Genomic DNA, 18714 nt, shown 5'->3' on the forward strand with positions numbered 1-18714 from the left:
TTTCCATAATAAAATTATTTAATACAAAGTCTGATATCCTGCATGAGCTTCACATAAATATTTCCATTATATCACTGATACAGATCAGAAAAATTTCAGTATACACATCCTGCAAATGCAAGTGTAATTGATACAACGTATGTATCTTAATGTACATCTTGAGTAAACATAAGAAAACCATGCCCTAATGGAAAACAGACTTTGTCTTACGATGTGCAATCATGCTTTTACATCTAAACTGGACTTTGGGTTTAGAAAACAAATCTTAAATCAGTCCTATTCAGAGGACAAATCACAGTTCACATACTTGTTAAAAACTTTTGTTCTAGGAAAGCCTTTTGTGGAAAAGCTTGTGAAACTCCATCCAGCTACACTAGTGGAGGGGTGGGAAAGAAGGGATTGAGGTATCAGTTCAAACAATCTGAGGAAAAAGTTGAATAAACATTAAAGACAACAGAATAGAAACCAGACGCCAAATATTAATTCATGGGGGTCTTCAAAGGGGACTTGGGGATTTATTTTAGTTGTTGTTGAAAGAAAAAGATTAATTTTTGGATGAAAAATCTATGCAAATTCAGCTCTAGTCAACACTAAAAAAAACATTTCCTCCTCAGAGCAGAAAAAAGGCAAAGCAAAAAAACCTGTAATATCAACTCTTTAATTCCCTGAGGTAGCCTTTAACCTGGGTTTGAAAAGGGCAGGAAAAGAAAAAAAGCTATGTGAGAATAATAAAAGACATAGTGTCTGAATCAAAGGACAGGAATCTGGTGCAAAAATGGGAAATCTTAGGGAAACGTTGTAATAGGTAGACCAGAGAATGGTGGTGCTGAATGAGTGTCCAAAATGATGTTTGGCGTACAAATAGTAATACAAAGAACTCCTCTGTCCTGTTTGCTGGCTCCATGAACTCCATGTGGGCAACATGGGTTGTGATGGAGTAAATCCAAAGGCTACAGTAATGAATATATATATAGGATCATAGAATCATAGAATGATAGAATAGTCAGGGTTGGAAAGGACCTTAAGATCATCTAGTTCCAACCCCCCTGCCATGGGCAGGGACACCTCACACTAAACCGTGTCACCCAAGGCTCTGTCCAGCCTAGCCTTGAACACCACCAGGAATGCAGCATTCACAACTTCCTTTGGAAACCCATTCCAGTGCCTCACCACCCTTACAGTAAAGAACTTCTTCCTTATATCCAATCTAAACTTCCCCTGTTTAAGTTTTAACTCATTACCCCTTGTCCTATCACTCCTATCACTATAGCTCCTAATGAGGAGTCCCTCCCCAGCATCCCTATAGGCCCCCTTCAGATACTGGAAGGCTGCTATGAGGTCTCCACGCAGCCTTCTCTTCTCCAGCCTGAACCTTCTCAGCCTGTCTTCATTTGGGAGGTGCTCCAGTCCCCTGGTCATCCTCATGGCCCTCCTCTGGACTTGTTCCAACAGTTCCATGTCCTTTTTATGTTGAGGACACCAGAACTGCACACAATACCCAGGTGAGGTCTCACAGGCGCAGAGCAGAGGGGCAGGATCACCTCCTTTGACCTGCTGGTCACACTCCTTTTGATGCAGCCCAGGATACAGTTGGCTTTCTGGGCTGCAAGCGCACACTGAAGCCGGCTCATGCTCATTTTCTCATCGACCAACATCCCCAAGTCCTTCTCCACAGGGGAGCTCAGAATCTCTTCTCTGCCCAACATGTAGCTGTGCCTGGGATTGCTCCGACCCAGGGGTAGGGCCTTGCATATATATATATTTATATATACATGTATTGATATATTAACTGCTGCTCAGTAGGAGCTGTCAGGCAGAAATGCACAGTAAGGATTGTTCCTGCTCGACGATAAGACACAAGACAGTTGAGGCTTTTATTACATAAATGACAGGGCTGAACTCCAGTGATTTTAATTACTCAGGTACCTCTCGATGAAGTGTGGCAGGATGGTACACCCTGGTATTAGCTGGCAGGTATGGTGGGCAGAGAACACCCTTCTGGATGTTGTACCGCTGCTAGGAGGGAGCCGATGGAGAAAGCAGGGCAGACGGGAGGGTAAGTGAAAGCAAACAGCATGATTGAGTCCTTTGGTGCTTGTAAAGGAGTGAGAGCGGGGAAGTAAGGGCTGATGGGCTTTAAAAAATAACCCGAGCTGCCTGATGTTAACCAACGTCCTGTGGGAAAGTTAGCAGCTGCTGAAAGAGGCTCTATAAAGCAAAATGGCAAGTCGTCCTGCTACGGACGAAAGATAAGACACGGTATGGGTGCATCAGGAAGTCTTCAGTGACCAGCGAACTACGAGAGAAAGAACAACAAAAATAAACGTTAGAAATAAACATTCACAACTCTACGAACGAGGGTAAGCGCCCGGGGCACGGCAGAAGGTCTGTCCCTCTCCTGGGCTGGAGGCTCACGCTGCCTGGCTTTGGGCGAGCGGAGCAGTATGACAACGAGGGGTGGCTTTTACCCCGTGTTCTTGAGGCGGTGCCCACAGCCGGGTACCTAACGGGGCAGATCTGGGCAGAAAGGCGTGCAGGACGTCAACCGCCTGCAATGGCCTCGGATCGAGTCAATCCATGAGCACCGTCCGAGACGGGCCGGACCGCCTCACCCAGCACCCCAGCCTCCGGGAGGACCCACCCCCGCCCCGCCGCTCTCTCTAGGATCTGCGATGAGTTTGCCCGCCGAAGTCGGCCTCAGCGCCTGCGCGGAGGGAGGCGGCCAAGCCCGGTATCCCCATGGAGAGCGCAGAGGCCGAGCCGAGTGATAGCCGCTCGGAGGAGGACGGCGCCGCACCCTGCAGCGGCTTCCCTCCTCCGGAGCAGTCCGCAGCCACGGTGAGGGTGCGGAGGGTTGGCGGTAGCGGGGCGGTATCCCTCCCGCGGGCTGCCGGCCTCGGCACGGCCTACTCCTCCGGGGCTGAGCACCGGGCTTTCCTGAGTATGCTGCCCGGCCGCCGCGCCGCTGGCTCTGGGCGGGCGCGGAGGGGTGAGGGGTTGGGACGGCAGCCCAGCGCTGCCCGCCGCGGCGGGAAGGGGCTACAGGTGGGGATGGGCCCTCCCGCTGCCTGCCTAGAGCCGAGCCCCTGGCTGGGGGGGCTAGGGGCAGAGCTGTGCACCCCGACTCTCTGAGCTGGGGGATTCTCTTTCCAGCCCCATTGTGGACGGGGTCAGAGGGCTTTGTGCGCGATCAGTCCTCATCCCTGGTGCCAGATCTCTGTTGCTATTTATTACTATTAAGTATCTTCTCAATTTGTCTTTCTCCTCCCCCTTAAATTTCACAAATAAGCCCACCTCCCTTTCAATTCAGCATTGCCTTTCTAGGGTGGGTGTGTGTTCTTGACTGGTTTCTGCTCACCAATGTGTAAAAGAGAACGATCCTCCTCAGAGAGATTAAATAGAAAACATCTCAATCCGGATATATTCTGTTTCCTGTGAAAGGGGAGAGGTGTGTCCCAGGTGCCCTGAGGAGGAATTCACCGGGAGTTGGGAAGTGTTTGGGTAGAAAATACTGGAGTTGACTTGTTTGTTGGTGTTTGTTTGTTGTTTTTCTTTTCCGGGAATGGTTACTTTGTTACCTGTGAGAAAATATATTTTTCCTTCCTGGCCTCCTGGCTCATGATGGTTTTTGTCTATTTGTAGATTTTGTTGGTTTTCTTTTTTCCCAGAAGCAGGTTTTTGTTTTCTGTTGCAAATGTGATACAGAGCACAGGTATAAAACGAAGCCCTGCCAAAGCCTTTATCCTATAGAGACCTGTCTTATTTAAATGAATGTGGTGTGGAAGAAGGGGAGGCAGGGTTAGTGGCCTTTGCCTTGTGTGGCTGATGTTACATGAATCTTTATTTTCCTCTTGTAAAAAGATGGAAGACTGTTTGGCAAAAAAAATGGAAATCACTGTTTCAGAAGCTGAAAAACGGACTGGGAGGAATGCCATGAACATGCAAGAAACATATACTGCTTACCTCATTGAGACAAGGTGGGTGATGAGAGCTCACTCTCCAGTGTGTGGATGTGTCATTCTAAACATACTCTTCCTCCATCCACCCCTGAAAATATTCAGGTACAGCTGATGAAAGGATCTAGCTGGTTTATGACTTGTTATGCAATTATCAACCTACTCTAGGGGATCTTTTCCTGGGAAAACTCAGCATCAGATCTGCAGCAGTACTAATGCTGATGTTGTGTAACTGTGTATATGGAAAAATGAGTGCTTGAAAGATGTTGCTTTAATATGGTGTTAACAACTGTTTGGTTGTTTCTTAGATATGGGTTGGATAAACTTATATATGTACGTATGAGATTGCATGTGAGAAAGGTTGTGCATTGAGGTCTAAAGTGATGGTTAGGCTTGGCTGAGATCACAAGAAAATAAAGAAAACTCATGACTTATGTCATGTGGTCAAAATTTACTGCCCCACTAATATTTCAAGTGGTTTGCTTGATCTGATCACTACATACTCCTTGTAGATCCTCAAAAGGTTGAGGTTAATTAACTTTCCTTCATACTAGCTTGAGCTTTCACTGGAGAACTTACTGCTTGCTATTTCGCTTCTTGTGTTAACAAGATGAATAATACAGCTATGGTAAACAGTACTACAAAGACAACTTGCAACTTTAAGTCTTGAGTAGTGAAAAAAAGCTTTAAAATATCTTACAAGTTGTTACTTTCCAAACAGTTACAGGTAACTCCTGTTACGCAGGATTGTGTTACTCAGCTAAAGGAAGAATTTCAAAATCAGACTTTATTAGGAGTTTTATCTCCCTCTTTTTTATAATAACAGTTTTAACCTTTGGGTCTTGCCTCGAGAATGATCTGCTGTACAGATAAAACCTTCTGAAATAAAGCAGTTGCATTTTACAAAGGCTCTGGAAGTTCAAACTGTAATACTATCACATAAGTCTCTAGTTACTGGTAAAAGTTACTTTGCTTGTTTAATTGATGAAGGAACACACCAGTCACACTGACTGCAGGCCTAGTGGGATACGTTTACTATATTTTTTATAACATTTAAGGATAAAATCCAAAATAGAAGGATATTATATTTTTCAGATATTGTGGCTCTTTGTCAGTTGCTCAGATGTTAAAAAAAAGAAAATACTTCTACAATGTATTGGTATCAAAGATAACATCTTCTCACATAAGTAATGTTATTTTTCTTTTAATGATAATTCTGAAGGAAGAGAGAAGAAAATTGGTATCTTTGGTGTCTGACTGTGATGGGAAGTGTGCTGTGGAGGTGACTTTATGCAGCCCCAGAATATGCTGACTGCATTTCCTTTCCCAGTCTCTCTTCCATTACTTTAGACTCACTCACTCACTCACTCACTCACTCACTCACTCACTCCTGCTGGTCTTTCCCAGTAGCTCTTTTGTAGTGGCAAGACTGTATTTTGCTGCCCAGATTTCTTTAATTCATTAAAATTTATTTTATTCTGTGGTCAGCAGATACCAAGACCAATTACATGTTTGTCACAGAATTACTGAAAATGTGGGTTTGTCACATCTCTAATAAAATAGGTTCTCTCTTCCTTTTGCTGAGAAGGCAAAATTTCTTGCATAAATATAGTTGACGCTATTAAATGTGCTTCCTGCTGAGCATGTAGCTGTAGCTGGGCTTCACAGCAATTTGTCTGTGGGTAATAGGATATTTTGTAGCTGAAGAATAAACTCAGTTTATAGTAATATAAAAGGAAGACCACTTAATACTAGTTGCATTATGTTTGTGTGAACTAGAGTTCTGCCATTACTGCTGTCTAGGATTTAATTTCAGTTTGAACTGAGGAGTTGCATCTGGTGAGTAAGAGACACAAGATGGGTGCAGTTGCAACCACGGTATATTTGTTACAGAACAGGAGCTGAGCGTTAATTTTGCTAGTGGTGATGAACCTCTTTTCAAAATGCAAATGATGGTGTGGTTTCCTTTTCCTTTTCGATATGAAAAGATTTATTACTGTTCTCACATTTTCATGTGACTTCTGTTGACTTTTATTTTTTTTTAAGTGCTATTATACCTCAGTGTAGTTCTGTTTTGTTGAGTCTACTGCTGGAGACTGCAGAGTCTCAGCAAATTCCAAAGGTCATGCTTCCTGAAAGCATCCCCTTTATTCTTACTTTACACCTTTCTGCATTAGCTAACTAGATTTTTGTGGTGAGCTGTTTCCGTTCAATTAGTCTTCAAGTCAGTTTGCTTTACAGCTTCTGTTAAACTATACAGTTATTTAAAAATAACTTAGGTTTTATATTATCCCTGTGAGAACAGAGGACACTTCTGCCTCTTTGTGGAAATGGCAGTAAGGCAAGTACAAATTTTTATAATGAATATGTACAGCTAAGTATTCCTTCTTGAGATGCAGGTGCTCAGCATATCACTTGCTTTCTCTAACAGAAATTGCAACTATTCAGGATCTCACTTAAACTCAGACTAGGTTGCTTGTTGGAGATTTAGACAGCTGTGTCTTGTATCAGAGTCTTCATTAAACTACAAGAATGGAGGTAGTATAAACCCCAGAATTTGACTCAAGGTTTTGTGCCCTTTTTTCTTCATTACAGAGCTGAAAGTTAATCACCTCTGTGCTGATGGACTTTTAGTACCTTTAGTGCCTTTTTTCCTGTTCTCCTTTAAAGTAAACAATTTCTTCTGTGGTAGTAAGATACTTCCATTTAGTTAACTTTGCTTTCACCCCTGCTGACTAGCACATCTCCTGCCTGGTCTTCCTTGTCACAATATGATGACTGCAGTGTGTTTTGTTGGTTTTTGTTTTGTTTTATTTTTTAATATGGCTTTAGGAAAAAGTAACACAACTTCATGCAGCCTGGTAGCTGACTGCTTAATAGCCAGATACCTGGTTTCTAGCCCTACTAGTCTTTACTTCCTTTTGAAGCGATTTGAAGGGGTCGGTCACTATAGTTCCTTGTTACTCCCCCAGCATGGCTGGGAAGTTACTCATCTTAGTTCTGCTTTCAGTGTTTGGAAAGTTTTTGAATTGTGACAATGATACCTGCTTCTCTCTTAAGACCTTGGATTGCCCATGCAAAGTGTAAGGAATTTTAAAGAAGTTTCAGTAAGAGAAATGAACGTGGAAATCAGTAGCCAGCCAGGTCACAGTTCAGTAGCAGCAGTGCTGCACCATGGGACTTGAAGAGTTTTTCCTTTGTTACGATCTGTTTGAGTTCCTTGCCCAAAGTCTTCTGTTCCATACTGGGCTAGGTAAAGAGCCCAGGCATGCATTTCCAGGGTGGTGGTACAAAACAAATGCCCTCAGAGAAATAGTCTTCTGATAAAACAACAGTGCAGATTTTGGTCATTCAGAGTCAGGAAGGCATGTCTACTCCCTCCAAAGGAGGCATTAGGAAAAGAGGAGGAAAGTCTGAATTCAGTATGAGCTTTAAACAGGGAAGAGTCAGGAAGTGAAAGAAGATGGAAGAGTTGAAAATTTAATTGACTGCTGATTTTTACTTAATTGATCTTGTGACTCATTAACATGCCCAGTAGATGTGTATTTTAATTAAATACAGCAAACTGGGTGACAGGGGAAAAAAAAGTATCAGCTGGCTGTGATACATCTTCTGGCAGGAGAGCTGCTTCTTCATCATACAGCTTGCTAGGTGACTTCTAGTGTTTTACAAATCACTTAGGTGATCTGTATGATGATTGCTCTTCTGTCTGTTGAGAAGCCTAAATACAGAGACCATTTCTAAAAGCTAATGGAAAAGGTTGCCCAGCCCTCTTAAGATGGTATTCCTCTACAAAGAGAGCAAACCTTGCCTGCTGTGAGTGGAAGTTTATCGTACACTGGAAGGTCAAAGGCTGAAAGCAAAGTTACTGCTTCTGCAGTTGAAGAGGTGATTGCTTTTATGAGGAAGTAAACATATGTATTTCCTTCTTGTCTGATTTAATACTTTGCAGCCATTCCTCTTTTTATTGCATTCAGAATTGTTTAATGGTTCATTTCAGGTAATTAGTTTTAAATGGGAAATGGGAAGAGTTAATTAGATCGACTAAAGTTTTCACATTGGCACTTTGAATTAAGGTCAATGAACATGACTTTTGGACAAATGTAATCTTCTAATCAGTTACGATAACATCAGTTGTGAATGTAAAAGCTGAAGGTTTCAATTTTGTCTTTTTTTCAGGCAGGTAATTCAGTCAATGAATAACTCACATTGTTATAACTGTATTAGAGGGAAAACATATGGTTTTCCTGCCTGAAGACTGTACAAGTATTATATTGTATTTTTAAAACCAAAACGAATTGAGAAGTTCGACTGAATGTCAACAAGTGATTATAATCTTAATTGAAACTGCTCTGCAGTACTTGCATTTAATGGTGGAGTTCGTAATGTGGTCTAAAAAATTAGATGGTAATGAAGGTATTAAATGTAATGAGTACCTTTGTGGATTTCTACTTCCTTTCTGGAACGGGGTTCCTGGGGAGAAATACTGTTGTAATTGGTGATATTTTACGGTCTCATATGTAACCAGGTGGAGACATTTTTGGTGTGATTAAAAAAAAATGATTTCTATCATCTTGCTTGCCTGTCCCAAATCCATGCATGCAGTTCCAGACTCTTATTACCTCATTTAAAAGGCAGTGGTGTGAACTCAAGCTCATAATTGAGGGCTGTACAGTATTTTCCCACCACAGTTTCCAAAGAACTTTGCTGCTCCATTCCTTTACCCAACCCACTGCAGTGCTGTGAGAGCAGAATAGGACTGCTTTTGCTGTATCCAGACCTGGGTGTAAGGCGGAATCTTAACTAGTATTAAGAATTTCAAATGTGAGCTACATTTATTCAAGTGGGTTAATTTCTAAAATTTAGCTGCTTTGTTTGGGGGCTGCACAGCTGCCCTCCTGAAATGTTGTCTTGCCTCTTCAATTACTGGAAGTCACTAAACTGAAGTTTCACTGCCCCTGGAAAAAGACTGGGGCAGGTGCTGCTGGTTACAGAGGCAGCAGGGATGTCTACCCTGTAGAGTGTGGTGGCAGGCTCTTGCTGAGGTGCAGCTGTTAGATTGCAACTTTTTGCAGTGGCAAAGAACATCCAGACGTTTCTTTGGACAAGTGTCTGTCTGCCTGTTTTGATGTTGCATTTGCTTCCTTTACCTGTTATTTTGGGTGAAAAGCAGTTAAGAGACAAGAACTGTGTTATATAAAGAGAAAAGCAACAACTGCAACCAGAAAAGGCAGCATTCACACTTCTAACACAGTGAGAATAAATGCATGCTAGAATAAAGGAAGCAAGTATGATCTGGTAAGAGAAATAACGTCAGGCTGCTTAAAACAGACCATGTTTAGGAGGTTTTATCAGATGCTGTCTGTTTAAAAAAGAGCAAACTATACAGGCAGGTTTGACATTCAAGGTTCTCTAGTAGTAATTTAGCCTTTTTCTTCAGGGTATAACGTAGGGCTTGCATGCCCCTCATGAGTGTTGTAAAAGCTTGATCAACTTAGGCTTAGGGAAGCCTAGCCTGTTGTCCACAGATTGACTTTGTCAGAAAGAAATGACAGTAGGCTTTAGATCTAGTAAACTTCCATAGTTTCTTCAGTGTGGGCAGGGAAAGTGTGGTGGGTGGCACAATTTGCTTCTGGCAGTCTGCTTCCTTCATCCTTGAGTTCTTGAGGCTCCTTGTGGATGTAAAACTTCAAGTGACAGGGTACCTGCATCTCCATTGTGTGGCGGTAGTAGTGGTTTGTTCTCCCGTAGGACGAAGCTTCTCTATAAAGCTGTGGTCCTTCCCTGCTAAAGTGCTACACTTCTAGATGACCTTTAAAAAATTTTTGTTACTGTTTAATTTTCTGCTTGATATTTGTGTGCATGTGTGGGCTGAGATGTTACTACTGTGATTATTGTGTTTTCATTTTTTTGTTTGTTGTGTGGGTTTGAGTTTTTTCTGTTTGTTAATAACTAATGTGGTGTTGTTCATTCTGAGAAATACAAAGCTGATACAGCAGGTGTGTTGGGAAATGTTTTTGTACAGTTAAGGCTCAACACAGTCTTCACGGCTTCTAGTTTATAATTAACTTTTCAAAACAGTCATGAAGCATTAAGAGAGTAATTTACACTGGAAGGTTCTCTTGTGGTCTTGTCCAATGACAGCTTACTGATGGTGTGTTGACCTGAACCCTTACAAACGGTAAACAGACTGCTACACTACTAAAATATGTGAGGATCCTATTGGTGTATTTGCCTTCCTTCAATATTTGTAGAATTGGGATGTGAAATATAAGTGCTTTCTCTTCTAACCTGTAACCGGTACTACGGAAGTAGAGTATGTGTAGTTCCACAAACGGATTTGAATCTGTGAAGTCACTTTTAAATTCTAAAGACATTCTTTTTGTTTTAATTTCTTTTTCTCCTGTTAGTTTGTATCAGAGCACTTAGTTGAAATTTAAATGATAATGGGACTCTCTTGACTGCAGGAATTAAGAGTTCTAAGAAAAATACACATTAACTTTTACATGATAAAGCTGACTTGACAAAAATGGGTGTTTAGAGGAGTGGCATGCCAGAGCAGGATGAGTTATGGCAGATCAACTATGGAAGTTAAGGTGCCTAACTATACTGCTAATGTTTATTATCATAACTGTATTTGAGTGCTATAGAGAGGCCACTTACAAATGCATAATACCAAAAATTGGGATAGTTCTTTTCTGTTGTCTTGTGAAGCTTTATGTCTGTAGAAGTGCACCTGAATATAGAGTAGGAATGTCTGGGTTGGAAACTTACTTGACACAGAAACTTCTTTTCATTCTTCTCTGGGCTGACCTCATTGATTTTGTAGGTTATTCAGAAAGTGATAAATTTAAGATTGGACTTCCACTGCATTGGGAATTGATTGGGTTAGAGGCAGAAGACAACACTTCAGTATGCACTGTGTTGAAAGGAAACAGCCAAACTTTTCTAAGTACTCTGTATTAAGGAGGTGGAAAACTTTTATATTTGAAGTTGTTCATGGCAGTGTAAGCCCGTAGAACAAGTTAAGTGGAGATGAAAAATAATTGCAGCCAGCAGTACTTTTCCTTAGGGGCTCATATTGACAAGAAAAATAAGAATAATATTAAAAAAAATAAACTGACCTATTCTTCTTGCAGTTTGCCTTTGGTGGTAACTTCGTAAGCTGCTGTAACTCTACTGTATGTCTGAAATGTGTTAGGCTGACATAAAGTGTCAGTAGTATGTGCAGGCCAAGCCCGCCTCTAGTTACGAGGTGATACAGTCAGTCTTAAAACTTCAGTTGAATTTTAAAAAAAGATGAATAATGAAACTCTCCTATTACAGAAAAATAAAAATTGGAATGAAGAGCTAGTTAAACACAACTCCTGTGCCAGTCCCAGGGTGGCATTTGCCATGGCCAAGAAATGGTTATGAGTAGGAGTGACCGAGACATTTAATAGCAATAGACCAGATGCACCCTGCAGGGTTTTTTGTTTGTTTGTTTTTGTTTTACTTTCTTACTCTCTTTCTTGTCTGATGGAACATCCATTATATTACAGACAACTCCTTGTTCCAGATCTTGGGATCTGGATCTGTAATCTTCCTGCTTTTAGAGTAAGGGTGGCTGCTGTCTGCTTAACTCTATGCAGTGTGTCTGCCTAGCTCTGAGTCTCTGGTGTCTTCCTGCTGCTGCAGCACCATCTCTACCTGCAGTATGGATGGGTCTCCAGGCAGTCCTGGCCTGTGTTTTTTCTTGTCTCTCTCCTCATGTTTGCTTGTGCAGTATGTTTTCAGGCAGGGGTCCATGTAATCCTGTGGTGTATTGATGGTGGCTATGTTTCTTAAGGGTTGATGATAACCCATGCAGAAGTAGTTCTCTTGAAATCCATGGTGTAAGTTAGTGCAACTGGTTGACAGCTGCTGAAGCTGAGGTTTAAAAGGTTCCCTAATTTTGAAATACTTTTATGTATTTCAAATACATACATACATACACTTTTCTGTATTTCAAATACATAAAAGGAAGGGCTTGGAAGGGCAGTTTGTTTACCAAACCCTTCAGCTTTCAACTAATCAACTGATCTTCTAGGGCAGAGTAGCTTAATTCGCTATGTATTATCTCCAAATCAGCAGTAGTATAGCCACTAGATACCCGCTTTTAGCTGAAGCGTTCTTGAAATGTTTAAATTGTGCAGTATTTGTGTAGGGAGGAGTGCTGCACAGCCTGTCATCCCAGCACTAAGGTGAGCTTACCCGCTTCAAAACTCTGTGATTGCAGTTGCAACTGTGTTGGATTGAAATACTCTAACAGGGAAGAATTCTGTGGGATGATGGCAGTGCGAATTAATGGCTGTCAGTAGTATGCTCACTTTTTTTTCTTTTTTATTCATAAGTCAGTCTCAAGCAGTTTTAAACTGCATCAGTTTGTGTTGAGTGCTTATGAATGCCATCCTTTTTCTTCCTTGTGATTTCTTTTTTCTACAAAATCAGACACCTGGAATAGATGTCCTTTCTGCAAGGCAAGGATGGATGTACAGAAAATGTTCTGCCCTGCTTTATTTAAAGAAAATTCCTTTTGCATAATTCTGTATGACATCAACCTCAAGAAGTAGCTATGCTTAAAAAAGGGTAAAACAAGGCTGTTCCTCTCTAATGAGATTTCAGAAATGGATGACAAAGGCTTTTTGTATTTGAAGCATATCAAATAATTGGGACCATGCTGGAGTGGGAGTGGGATTGTTTTTCAGTAAGGTCATTAAAAATCTAAACTTGTAGGTTAAGAATAGCTTAAAAAAAAACAGTACTTTTTTTGCTATTTAGATAATTTCAGAATTTTAGTCTAGAAAGTGCTCAGGAATTCAGGAACTGTATAGCCTGAATTCTGCTGGAAGAAATAATGTAGTACCCTATTCTGCTGAGTACCATTGGACTAAGTACTTGTAGTTTATAACTTACTGTTCCCAGTTCTGGACTCCCCAGTACAATATGTAGACATACTGAATCAAGTCCAGTGAAGGGCCATGAAGATGATTATGGACTTGGAGCATCTGACATACAGTGAGAGGCTTAGAGAGATGGGGTTGTCCAACCTCTGGAAAATATAGCTTATGGGATATTAGCAATGTGTATCAGTACCTGGTGGTGTAGGTAGAGATGAAATCAGGCTCTTTCTGTGATGAACAGAGGCAAGAGGCAATGGCCATGAATTTAAATTTGGGAAATTCCACTTAAATGTAAGAAAACTTTTTTACTGCAAGGGTGGCCAAATGTGGGAGTGGGTTCTCCAGTGTGGTGGTAGAGTCTGTGTCCTTGGAGAAACTCAAAACCCAACTGAATGTGGCTCTGAGCCACCTGCTTTGAATAAGGGAGTTGGTCTACAGACATGCAGAGGACCCTTCCGACCTCAATTAACCTGTGTTAATCTCATGACATAGTTAATACTGTTTCATGTAGGTTTATGCTAGTGCTTTGTACACTAATAAGTTGCTTAATATAAGAACTAAGGTAGACATAGACATCACTGGTTTCTGTTAAATCCTTGTTTGAATTGTATCTGTTTATTCTGACATGCTAACTGGCAAGAAGTGTTACTGACCGAATGCTTATTTTATGATAATATGAGGTATTTCTGTTGCTTTAAATGTCTTATATGAATAATGATTTTTTCCCAAGCATTTTTATTACTTTTCAATCCTATAATATTCCATGATTTCTCTTTTTATAATACCGTAAGATTCTTTAATACCTTGCTAGGTGATGTTGGCTTTAAGTTTTCAACAGGTTTTTCAGATGCATCAATTTTATACCTGCTTATTCTCTCTTCAGCTTGTTTGTTAGACTGCTACTTAGTCCTTAAATATAAAACAGTAGCACTTTGGAAGTGCTTTGAAATTTGCTACGTTTTTCTAAAAATGCCCTTTAAAATGTCTTAATATTTTTGAAGTTGCATTTTTAACTATTCTAGCTACTGCAGGCAGGACAGTTTTTCTCCTCTGAAGTAAAGACTTTCTTGTTAAGTAGTAAATTCCTTCTTCTACTACTCTGCATCCTTCAGCTGCTCATGAAATTGTGCTGGCTTGGAGTGCAGCGCTGTTTCAAGAGAAATATGTTTAATTCTATAGTGACATGAACTAAGTCACTTGTGTGACTGGTAACGTGATTGTGGCATACCTGTCTGTTTGGGTGTGATGAAAATGTGTTTCTAAAAAATCTGAGTGCTATCAGGTAGGAGTTATAAATATTTTTAAATGAAGTTTGCAGACATGAAATTCATTAAGGCTACTCAGATTATGGGCAAGCTGTGCAGTAATCTTTACTGGGTTAACTGTTTTTAGGGCCTTTGCTATAAGTGTACTGATGGTAAGAGGGAAAAGGCAATAGCTTACAAATACTCAAATTTGCTATTTTGTCTTTCAGAGCTGTTGAGTCCCAGAGCGAGGGACAGTGCGCTCCAGTGGACTCCCTGTGGCGACGTTACAGTGAATTTGAGTTGTTGAGGAACTATTTGTCAGTTACCTATCCACATATTGTTGTTCCACCTTTGCCAGAAAAAAGGGTAAGGAGGCTGTGGCTGCAACTTGTTTTGTGTTGTTTGTTTGTTATTTACTTACTGATAACACTCTTCTGTTTAAATAGGCTGACTTTGTTTGGCATAAGCTATCAGCAGATAATATGGATCCAGATTTTGTGGAAAGAAGAAGAATTGGTTTGGAAAACTTCTTGTTACGCGTGGCTTCACATCCTGTTCTTTGTCAGGAGAAAATCTTTTATTCATTTTTAACACAGGTATAGTAAAGCAATGTGCTTTCTAATTACACTCTTTAGTGATTATTTATTTAAGATAATGTCCTTTTGCTCTTCTTCCCTTCTATTTACCTATAGCTTGTTCTTTGTCTACAAGGATAGACAATGTGAACAAAGTTAAGATAGGAAAGACTTACCTATCTAAAAGGCTTCTTAACAGCCCACTGCAGTTGTAGTCAGTCTTCTTATGTACCTTATGACTTCTTTCCAGTCTAGTTCTAAGGCTTCTAAGATGGAATTTCTACCTCTTTGGAGTGGCATATTGGGAACTTAATGTCTGTTGGCTGAAAAAGCTTCCCTAGCACTAAAGCAGAAATAGTTAGCATTCTATACTGCTGGCTGCAGAGAGAGTATTGGCTTCCAGTTCTCTTTTTGGATATCCATGGTTTCTTCAGCTTTGAGTTTGAACTGTGATCTGTTCATATGTGTTGTGGTCCAAAACCAGTACAATATGTTATCACAAAAGTTGTGATCCAATTATCAGCTAAAGCATTGCATTTTGTAGTTTTCAAGTTTAGGAGGAGTTGTATATTTCTCTTTTTTTTCCTGTGCTTTGATGAGAGATTCCCAAACAGCAGACTGAGCAGATACATTTACCACAGCACAGTATAGTATATAGATAAACCAGTGTATGGGAACTGAGAGCAATGGACAACCAACCACTACACCTGAGCAAGGTGACTGAATGTGCAGTGTAAACAGTTGTCACCTCTGCATTCTTTTTATACTCTCTGCTTCAAGCTGCAAAGGTCATCGAAGCTGCTCATAATCTAACAGGCAGTAGATGATAGCTACCTTTTTTTCTAAAAGCTGAGCTACTTTAGTCAAAGCTGGGTGGTTCCTGCCCCTGGTTGGTAGAATGAGGTAATTGAGTGAAGAGGAGTTTCTTGGGGGAAGTTAGTATGTAAGCATAGAAGAATGGCATGTTATTCTTAACCCAGATTCTTGAAAAGACATGGAGAGGGTAGCTGAAACAGCTTGCTGGAGAAGATCTTATGATATAGGGATTTTCAAAAGCTGTGGCACTTTCAAATCTCACTAAACATTCTTCTCGTGTATTTTTTAGGAAGGTGGATGGAAAGAAATGGTGAATGAGACTGGATTTCAGTTAAAGGTAATTGTCTCATGACTGCTATGATACAAGAATACTCCAGCAAACCTGTTTTAGGTTATTTATGAAAGGCTGTTTGCTGTTACAATGAATTAAACGCATTGTTTTATGTAACTACAAAAAACAGTGTTGTTGTTAGCATGTTCTTAGCATTCTCTTGAAGGCTTGTTAATATGTGCCAGTGATGCTCAGCCTTGTAATTCTGCTAGTAATGTAGAATTATGATCCTCAAAAGCCTTAAAACTAATGAACTTGAGCTCATAGCAGTCTTTTTGTATGGTATCAGTTCAGTTTAGCATCGTGTCAGATTTAACCTGGTCAGAGTTGCAAGGTGTCAAAAAAAAAAAAAATAGGGTAAGCAAAGGGGTCTGAATTTTAGGACTTTTCTGCAAGGATAAGTTGCTGAAAAGGACTAGGAGAGATGGATTTGGTGCCACTTAACTGTTTAACAGAATGTGTCTTGAAGTAGTACTATCCCCACTGACATCAGTGAGTTCATGGCTAGGTAAAGTGGTGGGTGGAAAGCTTTCAGGAATAAATGATCAAAGGTTGTGTGTCTGTGCAGGATAAGAACCTGTGAGAAGCTGATAGATTGCTTGACTGTGTCTGGAAAAGTTACTGTATGGGGACAAATACTGAGCTTTTGTTTCATTGTAATGTGATCAACTCTCATGAAATCATAACTGAACACTAGGTGGATTATGAAGAATTATTCTGGATAGTGACAGCTAAAGAAAATCACTGGTGCTCTTGTCTTCAGTGTCCCAAGGGGCTTTGATGCTGGCACTTAATGTTAATAACTTAAGTTGACAGTAATTCTCTTCTGTCATGGCAAGGCTTGCATATTGGTAATATTGATAATGGAAAAAATTTCAAGCTCTCAAGTTGTGTTTTCCTGGTCAACACATCTTTTTTTCAGCTTATGCTCATAGGAGTTCAGAAAGTTTTTACTGGCAGCATGTTCAGGAGTGTGCACACTGGTGTGTATATGAAAGAGAACTCGTAGCAGAATGCTGAGAATATTTCCATACATGAAAGTGTGTTGCAGATTGAGAGATGAGCAAGTGCTGTTTTCTTTCTAGATTTGATTGCGTGTATAGTTTCCACTTTGCAGTTCCTGTTTCCCTGGAAAAGGAAGATATCTTTTTGCAAAAACCTGGGAAAAAGTATCTTTTCTTAATTCAACATCTGAAGTATAAAACCTCAAGATTAGATGTTATTTAGCACTGCACTGAAGGACAAACCTCTCTTTACTACATGTCATAGACTAGAATCAGATCACTGGTTTACATGCTGCTGCTGTCTCTGCTGCTGGTGTGTTAAAGCAGGATGTGTATTTTGTCCCAGAGGGTTTGAACCAGGCTACTAAACTTTAAATTAGGCATTAATGCAATGTGGCATGTTATAGTTGAATATTGATGTTGGAGACTTTGTTTACACTGCCAACTGTGTCAGTAAATCATGCCTTTCCTCCCTCCCACCCCCAGCAATTAATTTTATTCTTTGAGGGATTTGTCACTTGGGATTTCAACCCTTCCTTTAGGAAGGAGAAAGTTCCCCTCTCTTTAGTTTTCTTAAATGATTATGGGATCATAGTAGGAATTAACTGTCTGAAAACTCCTTGACAGTACTTCGTTTGATGGGCAGTTCATCTCTCAAATGCTTGTGTGCTTTAGTCTTAAATTAAGTTCAAGACTGGACAGATGTTTTTCTAAAAGCATAACTCTGTGCAGGTCAAATCTCAAAAGCGGTGTGTGGGAGTTACTGTGCTGTTAACAGGAAGAAGGAAATAACCCTACTTATGGGGTTGAGCGTTGGCAGGACCTTGGTTTCTGCCTGACAGTGCTTGTATGTATACTTATTGAACTCTTATTCAGAACACTACATGTGTCTGTAACTACGTGTGTCTGTGTCCCTAGATGCAGGGTTGCCTTTTGCCCTTGCTTTTAACGCTTTCCAAAACTACAGCGAATAGAAGGGTTCCCAATTTACTGGGGGAAAATTAGGTCCTGGTCTTTACTCTGCCATTGTTGCCCTGGCAGTGTGTGTTTTATGTCACCACCGTAAGGTTCTTGAGAAGTTCAGGGCTTGTCCTGAGTGAGCTGAAGGGTGGGAGAGCAGGGACTGAAGATGACCCATGGGTTGTGACTGGGATAAGGGAAAGGCAAAAACTTGCCTTGTAACTGTAATGTTGGAAGTGATCAAGCGTAAACTTGTTGAATGTGTGTGCTGTTCCAACAAACTGAAATGGCTTTGGTGCCTGCTATTTGAACATAAATACGGTATTTTGAGAAATAGTTAATTAGAGAGAAGGACTGGTTTAACATCAGTGTACTTAGGTGATGGTTTTACTTGGAGAGAATGTGTGAGAGTACATGGAGTTGTATCTGAATGATCTGAAATCTGGCTTGTGTAATAGCTTGTTGGGATACAGCGGTGGGGATCCAAGCCCATACAATCCCATGGAGGACTCTGAATAAACATAAAGGCTAGGACTTGGAGTTACTGCAGTGTTTTATGTTCCTTGTGCTATCTTGGGTATGCTTTGCCATGATGCCTCCTTTATCTTCCTTTTGCAAGATATTCTTAGAGGGGAACTGCACATAGTGGTGATAGTGCACCTGTTTCTTCTGGTATCAGTCAGTCTTAGTCTTGCAGGTTTCGTTCACTTACCTTTCAGTTTGTAGATTGTTTTGTATTGGTGGTTACATAATTGAAAGGAGGACAGCTACAGTTAGCAAGATTTCCGTCAGCACCTCTCATCCTAGTTGCAAGAAAGAAGCTGCTTTTCCATCAGCTTGGATGCTCTCCTGAATGTCCTCCAGGTATGGAGGTGATTCCAGATGAAAGCAATTTGCAGTAATA

General features: G+C 40.6%; 1 protein-coding gene across 2 annotated transcripts in view; it reads left to right on the top strand.

Moving 5' to 3' along the window:
- Positions 1 to 2646: 2646 nt before the first annotated feature.
- Positions 2647 to 18714, top strand: part of SNX4 (sorting nexin 4) — a 36498-nt gene continuing 20430 nt past the window's right edge. The window contains exons 1-5 of one of the 2 annotated variants that reach the window (XM_061370000.1): positions 2647 to 2838; positions 3862 to 3977; positions 14352 to 14490; positions 14571 to 14720; positions 15805 to 15852. In XM_061370000.1, coding sequence (XP_061225984.1) covers positions 2740 to 2838; positions 3862 to 3977; positions 14352 to 14490; positions 14571 to 14720; positions 15805 to 15852 — 552 coding nt within the window. In that variant the 5' untranslated portion in view covers positions 2647 to 2739. The remainder of the gene's footprint in view (positions 2839 to 3861; positions 3978 to 14351; positions 14491 to 14570; positions 14721 to 15804; positions 15853 to 18714) is intronic. The other variant, XM_061370001.1, reaches the window with a different exon arrangement.

The sequence above is a fragment of the Neopsephotus bourkii genome, unplaced genomic scaffold, assembly GCF_033783945.1.
Source record: "Neopsephotus bourkii isolate Nb327-2 ecotype Australia unplaced genomic scaffold, CSIRO-AGI_Nbou_v1 NB_1526, whole genome shotgun sequence".
Classification (NCBI taxonomy): Eukaryota; Metazoa; Chordata; class Aves; order Psittaciformes; family Psittacidae; genus Neopsephotus; species Neopsephotus bourkii.